The sequence below is a fragment of the Carlito syrichta genome, unplaced genomic scaffold (genome assembly GCF_000164805.1).
Source record: "Carlito syrichta isolate Samal-C Ts95f unplaced genomic scaffold, Tarsius_syrichta-2.0.1 Scaffold301195, whole genome shotgun sequence".
In the NCBI taxonomy this organism is placed as follows: Eukaryota; Metazoa; Chordata; class Mammalia; order Primates; family Tarsiidae; genus Carlito; species Carlito syrichta.
In genome coordinates this window covers 420474-445785 of record NW_007245291.1, presented here as the reverse complement: position 1 = coordinate 445785, position 25312 = coordinate 420474, and the positions used below count along the sequence as shown (strand labels likewise).

Genomic DNA, 25312 nt, shown 5'->3' with positions numbered 1-25312 from the left:
AAAGCTGCTTTCCTATAAAGCTGAGGTCCCAGAGATGTTAACTGTGGAGGGTGAACAAGAAGGGACACACACAGGCTGACACACGTGAGGAGCATGAAACAAAAGAACAGACCAGACAGAACATGCGAGACAAGTGTTGATGGTTTTGTGTGGATGTCGCCCAATCCGTTCTCAGAGAAGTGAGGTCCAACAGGGACCCCCAGCATGCATGGGCAGATGGGGTGGAGGTGGGGTGGTTATTGGTGTTAGTTTTGCTTTCGTGATCAGTGTAGCCTGTATGTGTCTCAGGGTGTGATTGGAAGTAAAAAATTTCAGTTAGGAGAATACGAAATGCATATGACTGAAAGGACAAGTTCTGAATAGGTGTCTGACTTTAGCAAGGGAAGCCGGGAGCAGAAGTTTCCTTCCCTCTTTATGGTAAGCAAGGACAGATTTAACAAGGTTGTGACAGTCACAATATTAACTCATTATTTTGTCACCCCTATGCACTTAATTAGGCTGTAATTTTATTTCCTTTACTGCAAGGGTCAATCATGTGTTTCTTGATTACATGGAGGAGATCTCCAGTCAAGATAATTGCCAAGTGACTTTTGCTTTGATTTCTCTCCCCCTCCCAGGGGAGCGCCACTCTTAAAAAGTGAGACCTCTGTAGTCACAGCCAAACAGCTCCAGTCCAAATTCTCAAAGCTCTTATTTCAGAAAGTCCTCAATTTGCATGAACTTTATGAAACGCTCTCATTGGTTTTGAACAAATACAACCTTTGCAATGGATATATTTCTCTTTGTAACATTTCAAGGTTGTAAACATTTTCACAGGAATGTCACTTATTTTAGAACAACTATGGCTTTTAGAAATACTAGATAAAGTTAAATAATAATGCAATAAAGCAAACTTACCAAACATCTTTCTGGGAAATAATGTTTATGAACCATCTGGTAAAAATTCGTGGCTAATGTGGGCTTCTGGAGAGAACCGTTTGTGTGACCAAATTTCTTGAAGCAAAATATTAAACTAAAGGCTGTCATGATATCAAATTGTCATGTCAAGTTTGCAAGGAATGATGAATTCTGTATGTGAATTCGGAATAAGAGGAAATCTCTCAAATGACTTTGCTTAGAAAATCTGAGACGGGGAGAAATGAGTGGCCCTCGGTGCCAGGCTGTGGTCCCAGATTTATTTCACTAATCAGAACAAAGAATTTTACCTTCTGTTCACCAGCGTGGACGACATCATCAGCACCATGCAAGCCACATGACAAAGTCACATGATACGCACGCACATGATTGGTTGAAAGGAAAGTGGAGGAGGTCACATGGAAAATACAAAAAAATTAAAAACTGATGTAAACAATGGGCAGGGAAAAAAATCAACAACAAAATCACAGACTAAATAAAAGGAGAAACCAAATTAAATTAGCAGCATATATAGGAAACATTGGGAGGGCAGTGAAACTGCCTGGAAATAGAAGAATAATAAATCATAAAGAGCATTTGGTTAACAACACCAATAAGCATTAGCTACAGCTGCAACACTGCATATTAATACCACATCAAGGAGCATGTAAACTTGTTTTGAAATGGGGAGGTGTTGCTGTCAGGACTCAGATGTCAAAGTCAATCCAGGAGACTGTTAAAGGAAACAAAAAAAAGCAAGTTATTATTCAAGGATTCCAGAAATGTCTCAGCATCCTTGGGAAACAAGGGTAATGCAAACAGAATATGGGTCATCAAGAATCCCGAGATTTTTTTTAAGGTGAAGATTGTGTGCCCTGAAAGAACAAAAGACTGCATTAAATGAAGGAAAGTCTTTTCATGTTTCCTCTGGCATAACGAGGAGAGGCAGCATGGGTGAATGAGGCTGTATGTAGACCAGAGATGGTGGCTTTGAGGAGGAACTGTCTCACTTCTCTATCCACATACCTACATTACTCCTGAGATCCCGTGAGCCTCCCCAAAGTCAGGACCCATATCAAGGAAGAGGCCACTGCAGATCAGGGAATAGGTTTCCATCTGGTGGTTGAAGCAATGGCTCTGTTGGTCGACACTAAACAGTGAAACTGTACCCCTGGTGAGAGTCTGACATTCAACAAATGCTCGGTCATTTGTGGATAAAGTTGCTTCTTTAGATTTGTGGCTGCACTAATAAGACATGAATTTGAATTTTACAATTAAAAAAAAGTTTTCTTGTGTGAATTTTTCTACATTCCTTTGGTCCTACGTTGTGTCTACATTCCAGTTCGTGACTGAATGACCTCACTTCTTAAAATGCATATTGAGTTTCCCACCTTAACTTTCACAGGCCTGTGGAAGATGTGGCCATTGCTAGCTGAGGGTAAGAAAGAAGGGCAAAGTAGGTAAAGATGCCTTTCTGCCCAAAGAACAGCTGCTGATCATAAATACTTTAAGAGAAATGCTTTGACCAACTTACTTACTCTCTTGACACTGTGAGCTGGTAGAAAGTACTTTTTTGTTGTTGTTGTTGTTGTTGTTTTGAGTCAGAGTCTCACTCTGTCGCCCAGACTGGAGTGCAGTGGCACACTCACAACCACCGCAAGCTCCATCTGCTGGGCTCAGGTTATCCTTCCGCCTCAGTCTTCCAAGTAGCTGAAATTACAGGCACGCACTACCACGCCTGGCTAATTTTTAAATTTATTCTAGAGACGAGGTCTCACCAAGTTGCCCCTGGCTGGTCTCAAACCCCTGAGCTCAGGCAATACTCTCGCTTTGGCCTCCCCAAATGCTGGGATATAGGTTTGAGCCACTGCGCCCGACAGAATGTGAGCTTCTTATTGTCTGACATTATGCAAGTTTCACATGTGCCCACCAAGGGTGTTCTGCAGGGATTATATACAACTGAGCAGTTTCTCCTTCGATTTCATTGAGGATACCTTTATTCACTCATTATTACAAATGAATCAACACACGCACACACACAGACAAGCAGAACTAGGAGATGTTTATTTTCAGCCCCACTGATGGATTGGTGAGTGATAGATTTTCACATGCTCATGGCTGCTCTGTTAGTTCCACTGCAATTCACATGTGCTATATCTTGCCTTGCTGGTGAGGAAGATGTTCAGGCCAAGGACAGGCTGCTGCCCAATTGCGACTGTCTTTCCTCTATCTCAGTATCCATTGGGAGCTACAATGTGGGTCAGTAATCAGCGGTTCAAAATAAAATGACTCAAACTTTGCTTCCCTTTGGATGTCACAACTCAGCATTTTATCTGTGTGCAGAAATATCTGATGTTTAAAAATTAAAGACATGTCAGGGGAGAAACACCGAATTCCTTCTCAGGGAAAAATCTGGAACCACGATTGTGTTTCACTCACAGAGAGGCCCAACCTACAGCAAGCCACCTTAAATATGACACACGTGCACGGAAACACTCTGTGGCTTTCTCCTGTAGAGCCTAGACACATGCTGCACCAGGCTGGAAAAGGACAGGAGCAACACTGTAGAGGCAAGGTGCTATTAGCCGCATTCCTTTTCTCACTGCAAAACTCCCAGCATCTGAATTAAACTCATGTGAGCACAGCCCATTGTCACTGGCTCTGCTCTGCTGACAAAATGAAACCTTAAAAGCATCAGGAATTAAAATTCACCACAGCACACATGGAGGGAACACCAAGAAAGCAGACCCTTAGCTGTGTTCTGCGGTAGAAAAAAAAAAAAGAACTGTTTCATGCAACACACGGAACCAGAAAACTCTTTTCTTCTCTGTTCAATTATGTATCAGAAGCCTTGGCCCAGGGAGCCGGAGCTCAACTTTGCATACCTGCCTGCTGCCTTCTTGCTCTGACTGTTGCCTGATGGGATACGTGTCATTTTTTCCTGTGCACCCAGAAAATTACAAAATCTAAGACTTCTGCATAGCTCTGGTGCTCAATCACTGTAAACATGCCCACATACTCATGTTGACTTGTCAGGGAAGTCAAGTCCTCAACACACATCTTACTTCATTAGAGCATTCTGCAGACCCGCTTGAAACACGTTATGGTGGTGATTCAGTGCAATGTTTTCAATGATGGGAAAAGGGGATACGGTCTGGATCTTGAATCAATTATCAAGACAGGATTCCCAGCACTTTCATCTAGACTCTCAGCCCAGAGAAAGCCTGGGTTTGGCGTCTCCGGTCCATCATTTTTCTAGCACTGAGGCAAAAGCCTGAAAGGATGCAGGAGGAAGGAGCTCTCTCCTTCCCACCCCACGCACTCGGTGTACTGTGAGACAAAGGAGGGTGTGTTGTCAGGATGCAGCGACTCCTTCCTTCTCTGCATCACCTTCTACCTTGCTCCAGGCAGCCATTTTCTCTGTTTCCTTCTCTTGCTCTCAGTCTTTTAGCTACTTCTAAATTAGCGTGCGTGTCTGTGTGTATGTGTGTGTGTGTGTGTGTGTGTGTGTGTGTGTGTGTGTGTGTGTGTGTGTGGACTTCAAGAGGAACAGAAAAAGCTAGGAAGGAGATGCTGTTCTTTTGTCTCTTGGTGTTTCCCTAATCCCTTTCTATTTTTAACGAGAGTCGATTTGGAAAGAGCCCCTCATGCACAGAGTATTCTTCCAATAATCACCCCCGTTCTTTTGGTGATGCTTGGTTTGCACTCTTGGCCAAGCAGGCAGCATGCTTAGGAAACCACACCAGGCTAGGAGACTCCATGCATTCACAACTGTTGCTTTTAATAAAAGGGAAAACAACAGGCAGTGCTGTAACCCAGGAGTCGGCTCTGTGACAAGCGATCAGAGGTCTGGCCGAGGGCAGCTCGGCTCTGTACTCACTGGCTGGTTCTGTGGCCGCAAGGGCAGGAAGAGGCCAGGTTGCTATGGAAACACGAAGGACAGAAAGGGCACAGAAAGGTGAAGGAGAGCATGGAGAGAAATTCAATTTGCAAATATATATGTATATATATGTGGGCACATATATACATATACAGGGATCATTATAAAGAAAAGACAGAGATGCTGAAGGAGTTATTCTCTCACTCTCTTCTCCGATCTATCGATATTAATATAGATATTTTAAAGGGATGATCAGAGATTTTGCTGGCAAGTGACGCCCGCAGAGGAAGAAAATAATAGCACCCTTATTTATTCTTACTATTAATTCCGGCTGCCTCAAGGCTGGGCACTGTGTTTTATGTTTTTCACATTTAATCTTTAAATTTCACAAACACTTACAAGAGAAGTGGAATCTATCCCTCACTTTAGAAGTGAGAAACCTGAGATTTGGGAAGGCTGAGTGACTCCTCTGAAGTCAGGGGCCGCAGGGAGGTCATAGACCTGGGGTTTGAACCCAGGTCTATCTGGTTCCAAAGCCTGAACTCCTTCTGCTGTAGTCCACCGCCCAGAAAAGCACCACGTGAGGTGGTGGGATTGCTTTGGTGTCAAACAGATGGTGACAGAGGGCTTGGAGCTGGAGGCCGGAGTTGCCTCCTGAGGCTCAGCCCAAACCACAGGGGCCTCTGATTTATTAAAGGGAGCAGAGTCAGGCAGATGGGATTCCCCACCACCTGCACGCTTGCACATGGTCATGACATCCCGCTCTGTCCTCAGTTGTAGTCTCACTTAGCTGTCCCCTTCAGGAAAGCTGGGTTCAAAACTCCAAATAGTGGCAGGCCTGGAGTCCTCTCTATTCCCGGGATTCAGGAGAACAAAAGGACAGGATAGCAAAATGAATTAGATGGGAAACAAGTGAGGCTCAGCCAGGAGATAAAGCCTGAGACCCACCCATCGACATCACTACCATCTTGGGGGTACTGATCCCAGGTAAGCAAAGCAGAGCTTGATGAACACCGTCATATTTGCTGTTTTCTTTAGGGGTGGGTGGGTGGGTGGGTGGAGGGTGACTACTCATCCTTTTTTAGAGAAAAGAAAAACTAGGCCCACGGGTGAAGGGTTAAATAATTTGCCTACAGCCAGGCACCTCTGCAGGCAAACCCTGTTTATTTTCCCACAAATATTTATGAGAAACGTATGCATTTATGGAGAAAGCAAAATCTATAGATCTCATTATCTAATTTCAATATCTGAATCCAACTGTGCCAATTAAAACGAAGGGTAAAAACACCATACCCCAAAGCATTTTTTTTTAGGACCCTGGAAAGCAGATATTTTTCTTGATAAATTCCTTTGGTCCAGCCTGCTCAGAATCCTGAGGATGGGGCTGGCTGCGGCAGCCCTGGGGAGCCTGTCTGTAGGGCTCCCTGTCCACAGCAGTGCTTTTCATTTGCCTCGCCTTTGGGGGAGACTACCCCCCCAGGTTTCTGAGCGTCCCTATGCCAATCTCTCTTCTCATTTGCTTCTCTAAAACCCGACGCGGCTTCCGCCGACAGAGTTGTATTATCACCTGGCGAAGTAGATAACATTAGACAGACCAAACTGTGGCTGGTGGAAAGCAACCTGCGGAGAGACGGATGAAGAAAACGATACTCACTATCGGGTGGAGACAATGGAACAGGGGTGGAAGAGCTAGTGGACGCCGCTGAAGGGAGAAAAATGAAGGTGGGGAAAAAAGGGGAGAAAAGATCATTGAGGCACACAGATACTGGATGAGCAAAATGGAAGCCACAACCCTGGGGTGTCAGTGTGAGGAGCAAAAGCACGTTAAAGTGGGAATAACAACGCCATACAAGAATAGGTGGCCAGCGTGCCGGCGGGGAGCAGGACTCTCGCTAACATCATGCCACGAGCCTGTGCGTCTGCCAAGCCCTGCGGTTCAGGTAAGGTCTGGGCCAGGGACAGCTGCAGAGGCCTCAAACCTTGACTGAAAACAGATATCCAGTTCAGCAGGACCAGCTGTCTCTCTAGGGTCAGAGGTACACGAGAAAGGGAACCTGGACCTCAGCTTAAGGTGAGCAAGGAAAAGAGAAACTAGACTTTGGCTTTTTGTGCTACACGTCTGTAGAAGGGTTTTGACGCAGGCATATGTTTACTGGTGTAACACATTTGCAGCAAAACCTATGTGCCTCACTTGTTTCAATATGTGAATGAAAATGGGCTGTCCTATTTCATGTTTGCTCCTGGGTGAGTCTCATTCACGATCGTCTGTCATTCAGGATGCTACAACCACCACTGCCCTCCAAGACCCTCCCTACAGAATGTGATTATTTGAATGCGGCTACAGGAGAGTGATGCAGACAGGGTTCAGTGTCACTCTCACTCCTCCAGAGGGAGGGAGGAGGCTGGGGCCGAACAAGTCACACTCAAAACAAAGTCCGCTTTGAGACCCAGATGAAAATTTTGAAAAATATCAACATATCTCCAGCATTGCCTTAATATTCATGGTTGGGTCTTCCTTAAACTTCCAGATGAGAGCACCTGGAATCCCAGCGACATGGACGACTAATTCTTCATGATGGGTCAATCTTGTTAATTCAGGTAAAAGTGTATCTCTCCATCTCTTTTTCTCCTTTTTTTGTGGCTTGAATTGTTTTCATAATTATCCATATTATTCTGGCAAAGGGACGTGATTCTATGTGTTTTAACCACATACATTACAATGCACTTAACTTATACTTGCCATGGACTACTGGGGGTCCAACATGTGAAAACAATTATCTCCAGACACCTCTTTAAAAAAAAACAGAGACTCATTTGTGATCGCTACACCTGGAAAGAAATCATCGGTTTTGCTTCATGGTACAGAAGCAAATTAAGAGGTAACACTCAGGCATGAACTTCTGGAGGTGTGTGGTTCAATCATGGAGGTAAAGGTTCACAGAGACTGTGAGCTTTCCACCTGAGTGTCCTGACAGCACATGGATGTTTGGCTTAAAAATCATGAAACAGGAACATTCTCCCAGGTTGGTTGTTTGGAGTTTCAGTTTTTTTATTACCTTCATGCACACTTATGAACAGCACACAGCGGACCTCCAAACAGGTAAGGGGTCCTTCCAGTGTGTGTGGCTTTCACTAGTTTCCTCTACTCATCCCTGTTTTGATATATTCAGGCCCCTAAGTGTGGAGAGATCTCCTAAGGATCCAGGAAAGCAACCCCATCATTAAGACATCTCAACGAACTTCAAGCAATGAGTTAATGCCAAACGCACTGGCCTCCCCTAACGCCTGGCAAGTCAGAGGTCTGGTAGCAATGCCTTCCTGTCAAGTATGCAAGCCGCTGCTGAGCTTGAAGCTTCTCTTCCTTGGGGCCGAGGATGCACTCAGGGCCCGGCTTGATTGCTATGAGAATCTGCTGTGCACAGGGCACCCTACTAGTATTACAGGGGTGCAATGTCAATGGCACCACGAGCCTGCATCAGAAACCAACACCACTGGCTGATGGTCTCAGTGCAAGCACATCAGACTGGTGGTTGATTCTGTGAACGTAAGTTCAGTCAATCTGTGTGCCTTCCAAGGAATGGAAATGAGGACTCAGAGAGGGTCCTTCCTATGACTTGTCCTCACTTCCTAGCAGCAAAAGTTGAGTTTGTCACAGTAGTGGTAGCTGTGGGCAGTATCCTCCCAATGGTATCCTTTTCCAGAAAAGGTCTCGGAAGGATACTCCTTGGGTCAGACCTTCACTTCAGCAACTATGTGAAGGTTATGAGAGCACAAAGAAAGATCATAATAAGTTAACTTTTCTTTTATTTCTTTCCTTTTTTTTTTTGAGTTGGAGTCTTATTCTGTCACCCATGCCGGAGTGCAGTGGCACGATCATGGCTAACTGTAGCCTTGACTTCCTGGGCTCAGGTGAGTCTTCCACCTCAGCCTCTTGAGTAGCTGGGACTACAGGCATGCACCACCAAGACTGGCTATGTTTCATCTTATTTTTTTTGTAGAGACTAGATCTCACTGTGTTTCCCAGGCCAGTCTTGAACTTCTGACCTCAAGAGATCCTCCCGCCTTAGCCTCCCAAACTGTTGGGATTACAGGTATGGGCCACCACGCCCAGCCCATAATGTCATCTTTAGTGAAAATATGGAGTCCTCATATGTTCAGCACCTCATCCTGCTAAAGTTCTTGAAAAAGGCATGCTCAACTCTAAGACTGTGGCACAGTTTTACTTATATAAAAGAAGTCTGCTGTTTAATTATTCAAACTATCATTTTATTATATAATCAAGAAAAACTGACTTTTTGTGCCGGTAGCAATGCCTGCTGTTTTATCATTTATGATCTTCTTGGAATGGAGAGATAACACTACCATTTTCCACAAGGCTTCTTGGAGTCTTAGTTACTTATGTTCATGCTACCAGATGCTAAACAACAATGAAGTCTCTCATTTTTATTTAAAATTTTGATTTAAATTTAAATTAATTAAAATTTTACTTTATAACATTGACTTTCATAGTTTCTGCTTTAAAAAAAAAAATCTCACCTTGACAAGGGCTGAGCTGGCAATGAAGGAAACCCACTGTGGCCTTTGATATCCAAGACCCAGTTACTCAGACCAGTACTCAAACCCAGCTACTGGTTAGAAATTCAGGGTGAGGCCTCATCCCAGTCTTCCTCTCTTGAATGGAACTAGGCCAGCTCGCATTTATTAATCAAATCCAGAAGAGAGGAAGACTGAGGGTTCAGTTGAAGGACCCGTTAAGGGTCAGTAGAAGGATCCAGAAGGCAGGTTCTCTCATACCCAGAGTTGCTTCTCCTGAACTTGCTTAGGGCACAACTGCCAGCCCAGAGTAGACACCTGTCGATCCTACCTGACAAGCCCTGCCTGCACCCCATTCCTTCCAGAGCTGGTTCATTCAACTCTGCTGAGATAGTGGATTCAGCACTTGCTCAAAATCTCAGAATGCCTACACTTAGCTACTTAGTTTTTGCTGTTGTGGCAATATTTCTGAATACATTTTAAAAAGATAAGCTTCCCTGGGTGTCTTTCAGGAGCTAGGAGCTTTTTTTGAAAAGAGTGTGCAGCTTCCTGAATACCTTTTCTTCTGTGAGTGTCTGGGTAACACTTCCCTCCACGATTCTCTGAGCTCAGCCTAGAAAGAGCAGAGCCTCAGCGGAAGGGAAACTTAGGGGCATCTATTCAGGCCAAGGGGATCAGACCACAGTTCCACTCTCTGTTACCCTTGTTCCCTGTGCCTCTACTTACAGCTTCCACGATTAGGGTGTTCTTCCTGGAAGGAATCTCTCCACTATAGATGCATAGCAGGAGAGTTACTAAGTTGGCTGGTCAGTCTTTTCCAAACATAGAAATGCATGTTGCAAGTCACTTAGTGCTAAGGAACAGAGCTGACCGGAAATAGAGGTTGAACATCTCCAACAACTACCTGCAGGACATACCCACGACTTGAACCTGAAGTTCATGCTATGTCTTTACAATGGCAGCCGCTGCAGGGGCTTCCCTGAACAGGGCCTATCCAGCTACCAAGCTGACAGACAGAAAAACAAGGAAGCAACTAAGCGCAATTCCTTTATCTTCTGCAAGCAAATATGAACATCCTCTCTGGTTCTTTTTCCCTTGAAGGGAGTCTGAATAGTGGCCTGGAGAAGCTGTGGCCACTCTCCTGGCATCCTGGCTAAAGGTGAGGCTGTCATGTGTTATTCAGGGACCATCTGCAGACTTCCACCATGCTTGGCTCAGCAAATTTCATCTCTGCCACAGGGCAATAATTGTCACACACAAAAATTAATCAATAAGCACAATTTCAAAAGACACAGAAGTTGCATGCTCTAAAACAGGAAGAGTGTTAGCCTCTTGGAGTAACCTACAGACGTTAACAACAGCACAACTAGACTAAGGTCAGTGTGGTTAGGGCCCAGACAGTACCATCTACTTCAGTCTCTAGGGGAAAAAAAAGGGACTGGAACTAAATTAAGAACTAGAACTAGCAGATGTTAACGCTATGGAAACAGGTAATGCGGTATGAAGAGGCACTTACGTGGAAGAGGACTGTCTGCATTTCCCATGGATGGAACACAGACGAAAAGAAAAGACAAGAGACAGACCCAAGAAAAAAAAAATAAGATGTAAAAAAGAAATGAACAGAATCCGCAGAGCACATGGAGCTGGAAACTCAAATTATCAAATTACTTCAAATCCAGAGACAGAAGCAATTCCTGTAGGAGGAAGATGAGACATGCTTTTCTATTTCTGGGAAGAGGTAAGGGGGTCCCCTTTGCAGGCCCCTGGCTCCAAAGAGAAGGAAGCAAAGGATTCTCCCACGTGCATTTAAAATCTAGGGGATCAGAGAGAGCCCAGGGAACTCTGTGACCCCTTCAGGGGTCCAGTGCTCCATCCTTCTTCGGCTGGATGGACTCCAGGCAGTCTCCCAGGCAGCAGCCCTGTCTGTGGAGGGATCTGACGGGAGCAGAGCTCTCTTGGAGCCTGGCTGTTTGTGGGAAGGGAGGTCAAAGCAGGACAGGTACACTTTAAGGAAAGAGGGACGGGCAGAGGGAAACAGAGTTGCAGCCCTGAGGTGAATCAGGGAGAAGCAACTCTCTTGAAAGAGGCTGTGAAGGAGGGAGACCTGAGGAATGTTCCCAGCGAAGGATGGGCGGGGAACAGAGAAGGCCAAGGCCAGGGCTACCCTCTCCCCTTTGGCATTGCTGGATTTCTGCTCCTGCTCACATATTCTACAGCGGTCTCCGTTTCCCTACGACTTAATATCCCTGCTGCACCAGAAATCCCGTGACAAATTATGTGAACTGTCACTGTCTGGACCGTCTCCCTTCCAGTCACAGGGTGCTTAGGGCTTCTGTGGCCTGTGTCAAGAAGCAAATCTCCCAGGTCCCTCCACAAGCCACTGCTGATTATTTCCCCACTCCCTTCGATAAAATGTGTCGGTGGCATCCCCCTGGCTGTTATTCTAACAAGCTGGACCGGCTACCAGGACCATGTCTCCAACCCCTTGGAGAAAAAAAAGGGTGATGGGACTGTGCATGAGTCACCAGTGAGAGCCACAGAACTAGGAAGTGGGGTTGCCGGGAACAGAGGGATCTGAAAGATAAAAAGCTGTCGTCTCAACAATGACACGGGGCCAGTTCAGGTTCCCCCACTACCCCCAGGGAGAATGGAGCAGGTGTGGGAAGGGGCAGGGCAGCTGGCTTTACTTACGGACTGGCTGCGTCTTGAACTCGGAGGCTGCGCTGATCTCGCCCAGCCCTTTGCCGTTGAGGGCTGCCAGCCGTACGGCGTACGTGGTCTCCGGCTTCAGGCCCACGATGGTGACGATGCCCTCCGAGCTGGCTGTTGTGTGAAGACGGGAAGGATCACGAGAGAGTGAAAATCTATTGGTAAAATGGTGCAGCCGCGCTGGAAAACAGATCCTTGAAAAATTAACTGTAAGTTTATCATTTGGTCTAGCAATTCCACTTCTGGGTATATACACAAGTGAACAGGAAGCAGGGAGGGACCAGACTGACACCCAAATCCCCAAGGTCTTGGCAACGTCATTCACAATCGCCCAAAGGCAGAATCCACCCAAATGACCAAGGAAGGAAGAGTGGTTAAATGAAATGTGGTATAAACTAGAGGGACCCAAGAAAACCCAGAATCTATTTATAAAAAATTGTATATGTATCCTTACATGTTTAAACTTCAGTCACCTTCAAAGTACTCCCTGTTTGATGCACTACACCTGTCGACACACTTCTCCACTGCTCAAAACAATTTTTGAATTTGCCAATTTTTGATGCCTGTTAGTGCCTCTGTCATTTTTTGTTTCACCTCTTCGACATCAGTAAAACATTTCCCTTTGAGGACTTTTTTTCATCCAGGGAAACAAAAAAAGTTGCTTGGGGCGAGAACAGATGTATAGGGAGGGTGGGGCACAGGGATCATGCCGTTTTTTGATCAAAAACTGCTGAACACTCAGCTTGGTGTGGGCAGGTGGGCTTGTAAATCACCTATTATGAAATGGGCAAACACGTTGAAAGCATCTTCAAAAACAAACAAACAAAAAATTAACTGAAGCTGAACGCAGACTCTCACAACAATGCTGGCTGGTACACTGATGCCGATGGGTTACTAGAACATTTACCTAGTGGGGAAAAGCCTGTACCCTCCCCCCCAAAAATTCCAATTTTGGGTGGTTACCTCTTGTATATACAATTAAATATTATGCCACCTTAAAAAGGAAGGGAATTCTGATACATGCTACAACATAAGGAACCTTGAAGACATTATGCTAAGTGAAATAAGCTAGTTACAATAGGACAAACGCTGTATGATCCCTCTTATGTGTGTACTAAGAACAGCCAGCTATATAGAGGCAGAAGAATGGTGGTTTCCCAGGACTGAGGGGAGGAGGGAATGAGGAGTTAGTGCTTAATGGGTACAGAGTAAAAGTTGATATGAAAATTCTAGAGAAGATGGTGGTGATGGTTGTGACTTAATGCCACTGAACTGTATTCTTAGAAATGGTTAGATGTAAATTTTGTTATGTATATTTTACCACAATAAAAAAATAACTACAATTAATATTTTAAAAGGGGGCCAGGATCGGTGGCTCAGTCTGTAATCCCAGCACTTTGGGAGGCCGAGGCGAGTGGATTGCCTGAGCCCGCGAATTCGAGACCCGCCTGGGCAAATTGATGAGACCTCATCTCTACAATAAATCAAAAATTAGCTGGACGTGGTAGTGCATGCCTGTAGTTCCGGCTACTTGGAAGTCTGAGGCGGAAGGATGGCTGGAGCCCAGCAGGTCGGGGCTGCGGCTGGGAGCGTGCCACTGCACTTCAGTCTGAGCGACAGAGTGAGACTACAACTCAAAAAAAGAGGGAAAACTCCTGGTGGACAGATAACAGCATGGGATTAACCTGCCGCAGTCAGCAGGAGACTTCAGAGGGAAGTCAGGAGGGTAAAGGGATTGCTTTCTTCTGGCGCCAATCCTGATTACACATCGATTCCCCTCACCCCCATCCCCACCTCAGAAGCAGAAGGAGCATTGGTAATCTTTTGCCAGAACTAATTCTCAGTAAAACTGGGTTGGATGGTATCTCTGAACTGCCATAATACCAATATCCCAGCCCACTCCCAATTCCATCCTAGTTACCAGTACCAGACAGAATTAAGAATGTCTACAGAAGCAAAACATGCTTCACTGAGTGATTCCAATAAAACCCAACAGGGGGAGTCCGACCTAAATATACTCCATTCTCAGATGGTCTGGGCTCAGTATCTTCAAATTGCAAGACTCCAAGGGTTGTTAAAAAAGAAAATCTTCAGCTTGGAAAGATATCATAGAATTGATTTAAGAGCAGACTTGTCTTGCTGGCTCTGCTTATTTGATTCTTATCACAATTACATGACAGTCCCTGAGATAGATACCCAAGCACAGGTGACTCAAATATGCAGAGCAGGGGTGGACTGGATGTCTCTGGCTGTGCTTGGCACATAAGCAGGGCTTCTGCTTGGAATGTGGTTGAGATGGCCTTATAGGTCCTGGCAGGGTCATGAGAACCAGGTTCTAAAGTACTAGAGGGCAGAGGTGCCAGCAACTCTACCTGGACTGAGGCCTAAGTATGGAGGGATGGCTCCTATTTCTGCAGGAACAAGAACGGGATGGCAGGTGAAAGCATCTGGTAAGTTCCAGCAGGTGAGAGCGGTGTGCCTCCTACCCAAATGGGATACCAGGACCTGGTGAAGGCTGACAGCGAGTTGCCCTAACACTGAGTGTCAAGGTACTGGAGAGCCCTACGGAAATACCGACTCTTCCCAACTCACCTTCTTTGGCATCGTACCACTTGGAATGCCACACTTCTTCACCCACCGCTCTCCACTCGGCCTTGTATTTGAGGATGGGCACCCCACCTGTGGCCTCTGGTTCATCAAACTGCACCTGTGCTGTGCTGGAGTATGGCTCTACCTGGTCGATGGATGGTGACGAGGGGGTGTCTGGGAAGGACACATAAAGAGACCCAGGTGAGCTCAATTTGGCCTGGAACCATGACTTCCAACACAAGGCATGTCTCTCTCATTTCTGCTCAGTCTTGGACATCTCGTTGCCTGTGTCCTATCCTCCTGGCCCACCTCACAAGATGATTCTCTCCATTTCCCCATGCTCAGATCCTCACGTCTACCATGGCTTCCTATTTCCCGGCCCTCTGGCTATGCTAACCCGGGCCCTCTCTTCTTCCCATGATCCTGGCATCACTGAGGTCTCCAAAAAGGGCTGGTGAAGGTAAGGGTGGTGTGGGAGCCGCCATAAGGGGCACTCACCTGCTTGAACGAGGATGAATTCCAAGGACTCCTGGCCAATGCGGTTCACTGCAGTGCAGTTGTAGTTTCCAAAATCATTTTCAGAGTCTGGGGTCACCTTTAGAAGGAAGGAACTCTTGGTTGTAAGTGTCCCCTGGGATGGTCACACACTTGGATCATTATTTGCCAGATTAAGTTAACACAGAACAGAACTAGGAAAGCACAAAGGATTAGCTCCCACCCAACCTTAAACAGGGGAGAAAAACGGTAAAGGGGACATTCCACCTCCTGGTCAGTGCGGTGAGAGAGAGGGTCTGGAATGAGGCTCAGTTTCTTCTCCAGTCAATCCCTGTCCTGCTCAGGACATGCCAAGCAAGGGAGGGCAGGAGATCTGCATTCCAGAGCCCCCACTCCAGGGTCAAGCTATGCCTTCTACACCCCACCCTGCCCCCACCCCGACTCACCTCCAGATAGCTGGCCGAGGGGGTGTTGTAGATCTTGATATTGCTGTAGTTGGAACTTGGCAGCAGCTGGCCATCCCGGAACCATGAGATGGTGGCACTGGGGTAGGCAAACACCTCGCAGGTGATGTTCACCTGGTTCCCCTCCCAAGTGTACACGGCCACGGGGCCTTGTAGCTTGGGAGCATCTGCATTGAATGACGGTGGCCATCAGGATGAGGGCTATTGTCTTAGACCTCTCTTCCCTCTGCCGCCCACCATATCCTGTCTCCTGGCTCTGGGAAGGCAGGTGTGCCCTGAAGCGGAGCCGGGGTCTGATATAGCAGAGGTGAGGGCCATTTTTGAATTCCTGTGTCCACGCCCAACTCAGGGTCAGGGCAGGCTTGTAAGAAGCCTGGGAATGGTGTGGGGGGTGGCTCAGGACAGAGCTCTGAAATGGCCCTGGGCCCACAGTCACAGGGAGGGTGAGCAGAGCTCACAGGGTGCAGCCTGGGTCCTTGCTATTTCCTCTCTCATCAGATCCTGCCCTGCCCCTCCCCCACCCGAGTCTGTCCCCAGTGCTTCCTCACATTGCACTTCAAGGTACATGGACTGGGAGTCCTGGCCGATGGTGTTGCTGGCGGTGCAGATGTATTCCCCGGCATCTGTGTACTGGATGCTCTTCAGGGTCAGTGAAGACACACGGGCGTGGCTGCGCACCACCATGTGCCCGTCCAGGGTCTGCCAGGGGTGGAAGGGAGCGTGTCAGAGCCTGAGGTGGGCGGAGGGTAACAGTGGCTATGGCGGGGTGGGGGCTAGGAGACTGGGCCATTGCATGTCCAGCCTCACCTCCTCTCTGAGACTCTCTGTGCCAGTGGTGAAGGCTTAGTTAGGTGCTACCTAATGGAGAAGGCCCCGGGGAGCACCATGGGAGCTTGGGAGTATCCAAAATGGAAAATGGGACTCAGTTACATCAGGCAGCCTGAATTACCTGCTGAGATTGGTTTGGGGCTAGGCCACCCAAGATGACTTTGTTTGGGATATCTAAAACCGAAGCCAAATATCTGCCCAGCAAACATTCCAGCAGCCACAGCCTTGCCTCATGAGACTCTGGGAGACCCGCGTTCCCCTCCTTCCCTCCCGGCCTGCCCAACTGCCAGTGCCACAGCGCATGCACGTGTCATGGGAAATTCACATGTGTCCAGTGTAAGAAATTATACAGGAAACCCACATTTCTGCAGATGCCTCTCTTTCTGGATGCTTAAAAGTGAAATAATTCCACTTAAAAGTGAATCAGACAACTCAAAGCTCAGGAGCTCAGGAGTCAGAAGTGAGGATGACTGGATTCTCTCTCCAGGGAGATACAGAGAGACCCTGGCAGATCTGGGATCCTTGATACCAGGGACACTACCATTTTATAGTCCTTGATACTGTAGTGGGCTTCCTGAGTCTCTGGAATTACAATGATTGGTCAAAAAGAGAATAAACATATAGTCTTTTTAGGCAATGGGTACTAGAATGTTTCCAAGGTGTTTTCCCCCTTGACAGTCTAAGTAAAATGGTTGCTGGCCCAGGAAGAGTCCAGGCATGTGGCCCGACTTCAGATCCTCAAGAAAGTTGGTCATCTGATGAAGGGGTCTTGTTCCCTGTAGGATGGACTACCCCCTTATCTCCAGTGTGCGATGCTCTGCAGATGGACAGGAGAGTATTCTACATCTGGCATCTGCCACCCCATGGGCTGTGTCTTTAAAGAATGAAAGAACTCTTGGTTTCAGATTCTTGCCCAGAACTACAGTGTCACACAGCAGCCTGCCTAGGAAGTTCAAAAGCAAAGCATCCCTGGTCTTGTACAGCGATCTCAGCAGACCTACTACAAGAAATCCCTTTACTAGTCCATTCCAGTCATCTAAGCCTCTATCACATTTTCTGTCTGGCAGCTGGAAGACAACTGCTAGCAAGGAGACAGAAGGGCTAAGACACGTCGTCACCACCTACTGCTGCAAGCGCCACTCCTCCCTGAGGTAAGTGCCCCGATGCTCCTGTGTGACCTGTAGATCTGCAAGCCGGGTTGGTTGAAAGCTGCATCCCAGGAAATGCCACACTTTAATGAGAGATGACAACAGACAGGTGTGGAGCACTTCGCCAGAAAGCCTGGAGACATCCAGTTTGTTGGAGACGCCTGGATTCTAGTGAGCTGGCAGTGCCGTGGTCTGATACATCCCAGTGGCTATTTTTTTTAACCCATCAGTCTACCCCAGCAGCATTAAGAGCATGAAGCCATCCCTGCAGATATCTCTAAAGGGCTGGCCTGACTGGCTTGTCACTCCTATCTGCTCATAACACAGCAAGACAGGGCAGAAGGAGATCGAAGTCCATCTCCAGTCTTTTTCTAGTTATCTCCGTGATGCCAATCAGTGACTGAGCTATGATTTTTTTTTGTGACACAGACAGGATTTGTCCTGGGGCCGCCACACACAAACATGGAAATCAAACCGTTATCTTTGGAAAGTCAAGAGAACATTTCTATAAGGAAAAGATCTTGCAACAAAAGAGAAGAAAGTCATGTAGGTAAGAGTAGGACATTAGCAACACGGAAGACAAGCAGAGTTTACTCAGCATAATCTAGCAAATGGTTGAAGAGAAGCTCAGAAAATGGTTGCATGAACAGCCATACTTTCTTTTTTTTTCTATTTGGTCTCTTCTGAAATTTTTCCATATGGAAATTTCTCTCATCTAATGATGTCAACAGACCAGGAGGCAGCCTTCTATAGAGTTCTTATTTTACAGTGGCTCACTACAGAGTTGATGATGAGATTATTCGCCAGATGGCCAGGTCTCCCTTTGAGGATATGCAGATAGACTCCAATGCGATTAGACTATCTCCCCCTGAAATGCTTGACTCTGGCTCCAGGACAAAGTCAGGGAGTACCACCTACAAGCCATCCAGACCAAAAGTCACACAGACCGTCCAGGCTGAGCAGAGGGAGCAGATGATGAATTCTGGCAAGTGTGAAAAGATCACAATAGTAAGAAGACTCTTTTGTTAAAAAAAAGTATGAAAAGCAATTAAAATTATTCTCCTCATCAAAACATTTTTGTCTCCCTTCTTCCAGGTCAAAGTGCTAAGTCTTCTCAGAACTTACAAGATGAAACTGACCATAACCTGAGCCTTCTTTTGCACTCGTCTGGACTCATCTCTAAATGAGACAAATAGCAGAGAAAAGAACTTCTAAGCCCCAGGGGCAGCATTCACTTGAAAGTCAATTATGTCCAAAGTGAGACACTCAAGATAAGGACCCTTTTGGAAAACGGAGTTAGCTGTCTGTTTTCCTGGGAGTAAACCTATTATTTCTACTTATAATAATAATTCTCTTAACATCTCCTTAATGCTCCCGGATCATTCCCAGCTCCTCCTCTAACCGGGTCTAAGGCATAATGACAAGGGAAAGATGTATAAGGCCAAGGAGAATGAGATCTGTAGTTGCTTAAAGGTGGCTGATCATTAACCCTTCTTCTATCTCTTCCCCAATCCCAGCGGGTCCATGACTTTTTGGGCAATGAAACACCCAGCCTGTTATAGCACTAAGTGATTTCTGTTCCAAAGGAGGGAAGCATTTCAGTGAAAATGTGCATTTCACCATGGTCCCTATGAAATGGAGGAAGGTACAATATAAAAGGAGCTTATAATAAATGAGATTAGACAATGGCAGTGTGTCCATGTGCAGAAACTAGTATCAGTGCCTGGGGACAGGCAGTCAACTTTTAAATATTAAACAGCATTAAATATTTATAGCCTTGACCTGAACATATGAGTTATATGTTCTGAATAATTATCATTCCTGAAAGACTAAGGATAGATTTATCAAATTAAAATACAGAGTCTATAAGATCACCAGGTTCTCCATTTATAGTAACACAGTATCAAAGCTCCATCTGGAGAAGACGAAAAAGTGACTTAAAATGTATAGATTAGATATTTGAATCTCATCTAAAATATACTGGTTATAATTGCACTATATGTCACTTAATCACACAAATCGGGTAAAAATGATAGACTTGATCATAGAAATTTCAAAGGTTAAATGCTACTGACTTAAAACACACACACACACACACACACACACACACACACACACACACACACAACCATTTGTACCAAATCATTCTAATCCCATAAATTTAATGTTCTATAAAGGTAACGTTGATATGTTTTTGTCATTTGCATTGCTTTGAAGATGAAATGTGACGTGACAATTTACCAAGACCAATCATTATAAAATAAGTGAGCAACAAGATGAGTTGAGCTGGAAAGGAAAGGGATGAGTGGGTTTTTAGATCACTAACTCTGTGACTTTATGGTCCAAAGCCACTTTAACCACTTCTTTTGACAGTCCAAAAAAAAAAAAATTTCATCATTTCAAAATGCCTGGCCTGGGAATTGGGGCAATTTATTTCTATCAGTATAATTACCTGGATGTGATTTTACCAGCACCAGCAAGAGAATAAGATCCAGTTTTAGGAACTAATAAGGATTTGTTCATCCACTCCCAACACAGCTTGCTTGCTCATGCTAAAATGACACTAAGGCTAAATACCGTCTACCGCTATTGACCTATTCTTTAATCTAACTAAATTACCAATTAGTACGTCTGGTTATTAAACTGCAATGGTGAGTTAAACTGTAATGCTGTCAAAACTAAAGACTGGCTAGTGGTCAGGTAAGCTATACCTCTTGCTTCTCTGGTCGAGTCCACGAAGCCTGGAGAGAACAAGATATAAAACACAACAAGAAAGCAGTAAAATTTTACAACATGTTGCTTTAGAGAATTGATGTATCACACTGCATTCCGTGCACATGCAGCTCCTTTTTAAATCAGAACTTTTTCCAAGGCCCACTTTCAATGGTGTGTTTGCTACCCATTTAAATTTAGGATTTAGCTTATGTTCAGCTTTTTCCCCCTTATGCACATTAAAATGTATAATTCAAAAGGTAAAGGTTTTCCTAATTTTTGGTAGACATATGTATGGATACCAGCAGCTGTATCAGATTGCTTCTGTTCCAAAACACCTTAAATATTGCTCATAATATTTGGCAACATAACTAGTTCTAACCACATAAAATCTAGAGATACTTAGTAGGTTTTCTCTTTTGGATCTTATTAGACAGCTTATCACAGATATACTAACGCCATTTTACGCTCATGCATTTTATTACTCTTTGCATGCATTCTACTATAAATCAATTTTGTTATTACAGAAAAGAAACAACGCAAGGAGCAGAGAGGTACGCTAGGAATGAGACGTAGAAAGTCCTTCAGATTAGGGGTCAGGAAACTTTCAGGATACCAAATGGGAGTGGTTGTGGTAGGGATCCAGTCCTTAAAGGCAGAGAACGCCCAGATGGCATGCGGTTTCCGGCACGTACCATCTCCATCAAACAAGGCATTCTCAAGGGAGTGAGTCAATTCAGGGGTAGAGAGGCTTGAGGATTTTCCACCCACATCTATATTTTTCATTCCTCCAGCACTTGGGAATCTACTCTGTTCACAGGTTTTCTGTTTTCATACCAGGAGTCCAAGACATCATAGCTGCATCATTCTTTTGATTAGGCGGCAATTCCGCCTGATTGTCTCTGATGTTCAGATGGAGAAAGGATAGAAAGGATGATAGAAACACAGCAATGCAATGCAGGGAGTGCAAATGAGCTAGCAAACATTTAGTAAGAGTCCACTAAATGCAAGGAGCTTTTGTGAGACGTGAGATGGGAACACTGGATTATGTCACATGATGTTGGAGTGAAGAAGAAAGTGAAAACAGAGGAACATGCATGACCAACGTAACAGTGGGCCAATACATCAAAGTGCTTGCCAATTCCACATCACTTAGAAGCTTGTCTGTCACATGCCAGGGCTACAGGAATCAAGATATTTCTCTTGAGGGGCTATAGTATATGGAGTGGTTCGTTTTTAAAATCTGATTCTTCTTGTGGTTCTCCCAAATAACAGTGGTTCTGTGGTTTTTAGAATAAGTAGCTGCTCATAACACAATGCTTCTAGCAGTCTGACCTCCTATCTGGGTGCCTGGTCAAATGATGGAAAATACTTTGGCCCTAATAATTTCGTGAAAATGTGACAACCAGATATGCAAATATATACACCTATAAAATAAATCCAGGTATGATTAGTAATGTTCCAAAAATTGTTCATTCTAGCTTGTTTTGATATCCATGTCTTACTGTTCCACACACAAGTCTTCAGGACTATATAAACTAAAGTGAGGCGTCTCTGTAACTATCCTAAGTATTCTCTGTTATACATGTGTCCACACAATGGATAAAGCAGATGCTGATCACCCAATGGAGTCATCGCTTCCAACGTTTAAGAGTGGACACTGAGTTTATATTGAAAGAGGAATTCTTCCTGGTGAAAACTTCAGTGTCCAAAGAATCTAGAATTTCAAAAGATCTCTCTCATTTGTGGGATATTCTGTCACGCCAAGATTTAAGGTTCATGAAATGCTTTTTATTTTTTCTATCTCTTCTGATCTCAGTTCTTCACCCTTCTCCTTTTCCTTAATCATTAAGGCTTCACAGGCCTTTCTTTGTCTGTCATTTCAAAGGCACAGAGATATTCAAAAGGGCATGTGATGAATTTTTTTCTGCTAAGGATAAGGCATGCAAATCATCATCCATGGGTCTTACTCAGTATGTAAATGGCACCTGGAATTTAGCACCACTCACTCAAACCTCTGGCAATATTTAAAAGTAATCTGGGCAGGATGAGGAATGAAAAGACATGGATGCACAGACTTTCTCAGGTATCACGATGACCTTCAAACACATGATTGAATTGACCCATTATGATGACTAAATTTTGTTATTGTTGTTGTCAAGATAATAGCGACCACTAAGAAATGGATCAACTTTTGGATCTGATCTATTGTACTGATCTCAAGACCCAAACAATTAGACAGCCTCGCTGCTATCAGTTGTTGAGCTAAACCACCTCAGCTAGCTGAAGCTTAACAGATTGATAATGATCATTCTCAAATGCATGATTAGACTCAATACAGAGACGTGATCCAAAGTAGGATATGACATTCAGGCTCATTGTACTGATTTTTTTTTTTTTTTTTTGCGTATCTCTTCCTGCTTACCCTTTTATTTTTTTTACTGAGTATTCCATTTGAAAGTCACCATGTGTCTATGGTTGGAAGCCTTTTTCTACCCTCCTCCCTTAGGAAAGGTAATACTGGACTAAACTCAGCAGCAAAGCAAAAGACAAAGCTGCTTTAATTAGCTTAAATTGTAACTAATTTTATTAAAGGAATCATTGAAACTTCCATGAAAGTCATAAAAATCATGAGGGGACACCATGGCTCTATGGCATCAGGTGCCCTACCTCCTGAGACACTGAGCCAGAGGGAAGCCATTGTGGCAGTCCAAGGGCTCTGCACTTGACCTTCTTCCAGTCAACATTTCCATCAGTGACTTGAGCAAAAATAGTTCAAGTTAAGTGTTCATATGAGGTTGGAATCAATAGCTAATACAGATGGCAGATGACAGGTGCATTGGGAAAGGTACTGAACTGCTTGCCCTTGTCTCTGTGTTTAGAACTCGGAGTACCACTGACTGTTCTGTCTCATTTCCTTTAATATACAAATATAAACTAGGAGTCCCATGTAGGCAGAAACGCCATGGGCCCACAGACTTCTAAGGAGACTGCTGATGAAAGTCAGTCCTGACTGGTTAACAAGGTGGACTCACATAGTTGTTCTCAAGCCAGGAAGCATCTGTACATGTGGCACTGTTAGTACTAATTAGAGGTGGCTCCTGGCATTTAAGGAGAAGGGGACCATTGGTGCTAAATCTCTTGCAATGCATAGGACAGTCCCAGTAAAGGACGATTCTTCCAAAATTGCCATAGCGATCTGGTTGAGAAATACTGGATTGCAACAAACAAAATACAATTTTTAACAGAAATAAATATAAAATTCTGCATTAATGGCTAAGCAATCAATTGCATACAAACAGGATAGAAGAAATATGTGGCTTAAATGCAGTTCATATAAAAAACACCTAAGCATTTTAGTGAACCACAAGCTCAGTAGGAGGCAACAGAATGAAGAAACTGCTAAAGAATAATGCAACTTTGATTGCATGGTGGTGTCCAGATCAGAAAGCAGGAACCCATAGAAAGAAGTCTGCTTTAGTTACACTGGGCATGGTAAAACTTTAGGGGAGCACTAGGGACCCAAAGCTACCTAGTACAGGATGACTGGAAGGGTGAAGGATGTGGAAACCATGGTATATGAGAGACAGTGAGCATAGCTGGTGCTTTCAAGGGAGGAAGAATAGACTGACTGAAGGAAAATCAAAGAGCTTCTTTAATGACTCTCAGACACAGGACTGAGTGGCAGAGGTGGGAGGACTAAGCAGAGAAAGGGGCAAGGAAGCAGTCCTTTCAGATCACCAGTGTTGGCCAGCTCTCCTGCAGAGAACTGATGCCATCACTCTGCAGACAGGGACCGAGTGACTTTCTCACAGGGATGCTAGAAGAAGGTGCCAGGTAAGACTGGATGACCTCAAAATGTGTCTTCCAACCTTCTATGATTTTGGCATTTTGTGTGATGTAAATGATCAATTTAGATACAATTAGACACAACTATCTATTCTTATCTGCTTTGCATATCATCCTGATTTAAGAAGAAAATTGTTTTCTTCCACTCCTATAATTCAGTGATGCTGGTAATCTCGATTCCTAATTATAGATAATACAACTTTAGATGGAGGAGAACATGAGGACAGAAAGCCAAAGTAAAGGTAAAATTTGTTATCTGCACTCCAATCTGCTCATAAATAACCCATACTTGTTTTCTTAGTCATTACAGACAATATGCTTTGATGTCAATATATAATTAATAGAAGTGGCACCTTTTCTTATATAGGGTCTTATTTAGACAAACATGTTAATCTGATGTCACATTCCTGGCTGACTTAGAGGACTTGTTTGAACACTGATTCACTCATGTTCCAATAATGCCATTTAAAGTAAACTTGAAGGTGCCCATAATAAAAGAAACCATAGTCAACCCACGTGGCTGGGCTTAAATAATTATCTCAGGTTGAGATTGATGATCTAGAGTAAAAACAGAATTTTATAAAATCTAGTCCCTACTGAGCTTGAGGTACTTTCTGCTGGACACCTTCTATCTCAATATTTAGTAAGTCTGAGTGTGTGTATTACTTCCTGGCTATTTATTCTCATTCTATAAAAATGAAACCACAGCTACAAGCCAGAAGTGCCAACCTATTAAAAAACCTTGGTGGGCACAAATCTTAATAACCCTTCTAGTCTAGCTTGGCTGTGGAATTATTCCTAGAAAAGATATAGAAATTCAAAAGCATCATTCATCCGAGATAGATATTATTTTTGTCCTTCGCTGTAGGTCAAAGATATACACTGGGTCACGCTAGACAAATCTACTTATAAGCTGATGTAGAAAGATCCGCCAAGCAGCAGCCCTGTGGTTTAAGCCCTGAAATGTACATTCAATCCACATAACACACACGATGGGAGCTGAAATCTTAGCTGAGGGTTTAATTCCAATGTTGATAAAGAAAGTATCCAAGTAAACACAACATTTCTTAATCTAGTTGGTTTTCACAGTATCAAACAGCATATGTGTTTCAAAAATACTTAGCAGTTCCTCAGTTGAATTTTTCTTCAGATGAATTCAACTCTGAAGGTAAAACTTGCAAAAAAACCCCACAAACAAACTAATAGGCTAT

General features: G+C 44.5%; 1 protein-coding gene across 21 annotated transcripts in view; it reads right to left on the bottom strand.

The window, feature by feature from the left end:
- The window catches only part of NCAM1 (neural cell adhesion molecule 1), a 314944-nt gene that overhangs the window by 30060 nt on the left and 259572 nt on the right, over positions 1 to 25312 (bottom strand). For 5 of the 21 annotated variants that reach the window (XM_008054771.2, XM_021710766.1, XM_021710768.1 and 2 more), the window contains exons 9-13: positions 16113 to 16263; positions 15547 to 15731; positions 15104 to 15200; positions 14609 to 14779; positions 11999 to 12130 (exon numbers count right to left, since the gene is read on the bottom strand). In XM_008054771.2, coding sequence (XP_008052962.1) covers positions 11999 to 12130; positions 14609 to 14779; positions 15104 to 15200; positions 15547 to 15731; positions 16113 to 16263 — 736 coding nt within the window. Of the gene's footprint in view, positions 1 to 4284; positions 4288 to 4774; positions 4817 to 6428; positions 6477 to 10823; positions 10839 to 11471; positions 11475 to 11998; positions 12131 to 14608; positions 14780 to 15103; positions 15201 to 15546; positions 15732 to 16112; positions 16264 to 20251; positions 20282 to 25312 lie in introns of all 21 variants that reach the window. The other 16 variants (XM_021710763.1, XM_021710764.1, XM_008054769.2 and 13 more) reach the window with 7 other exon arrangements.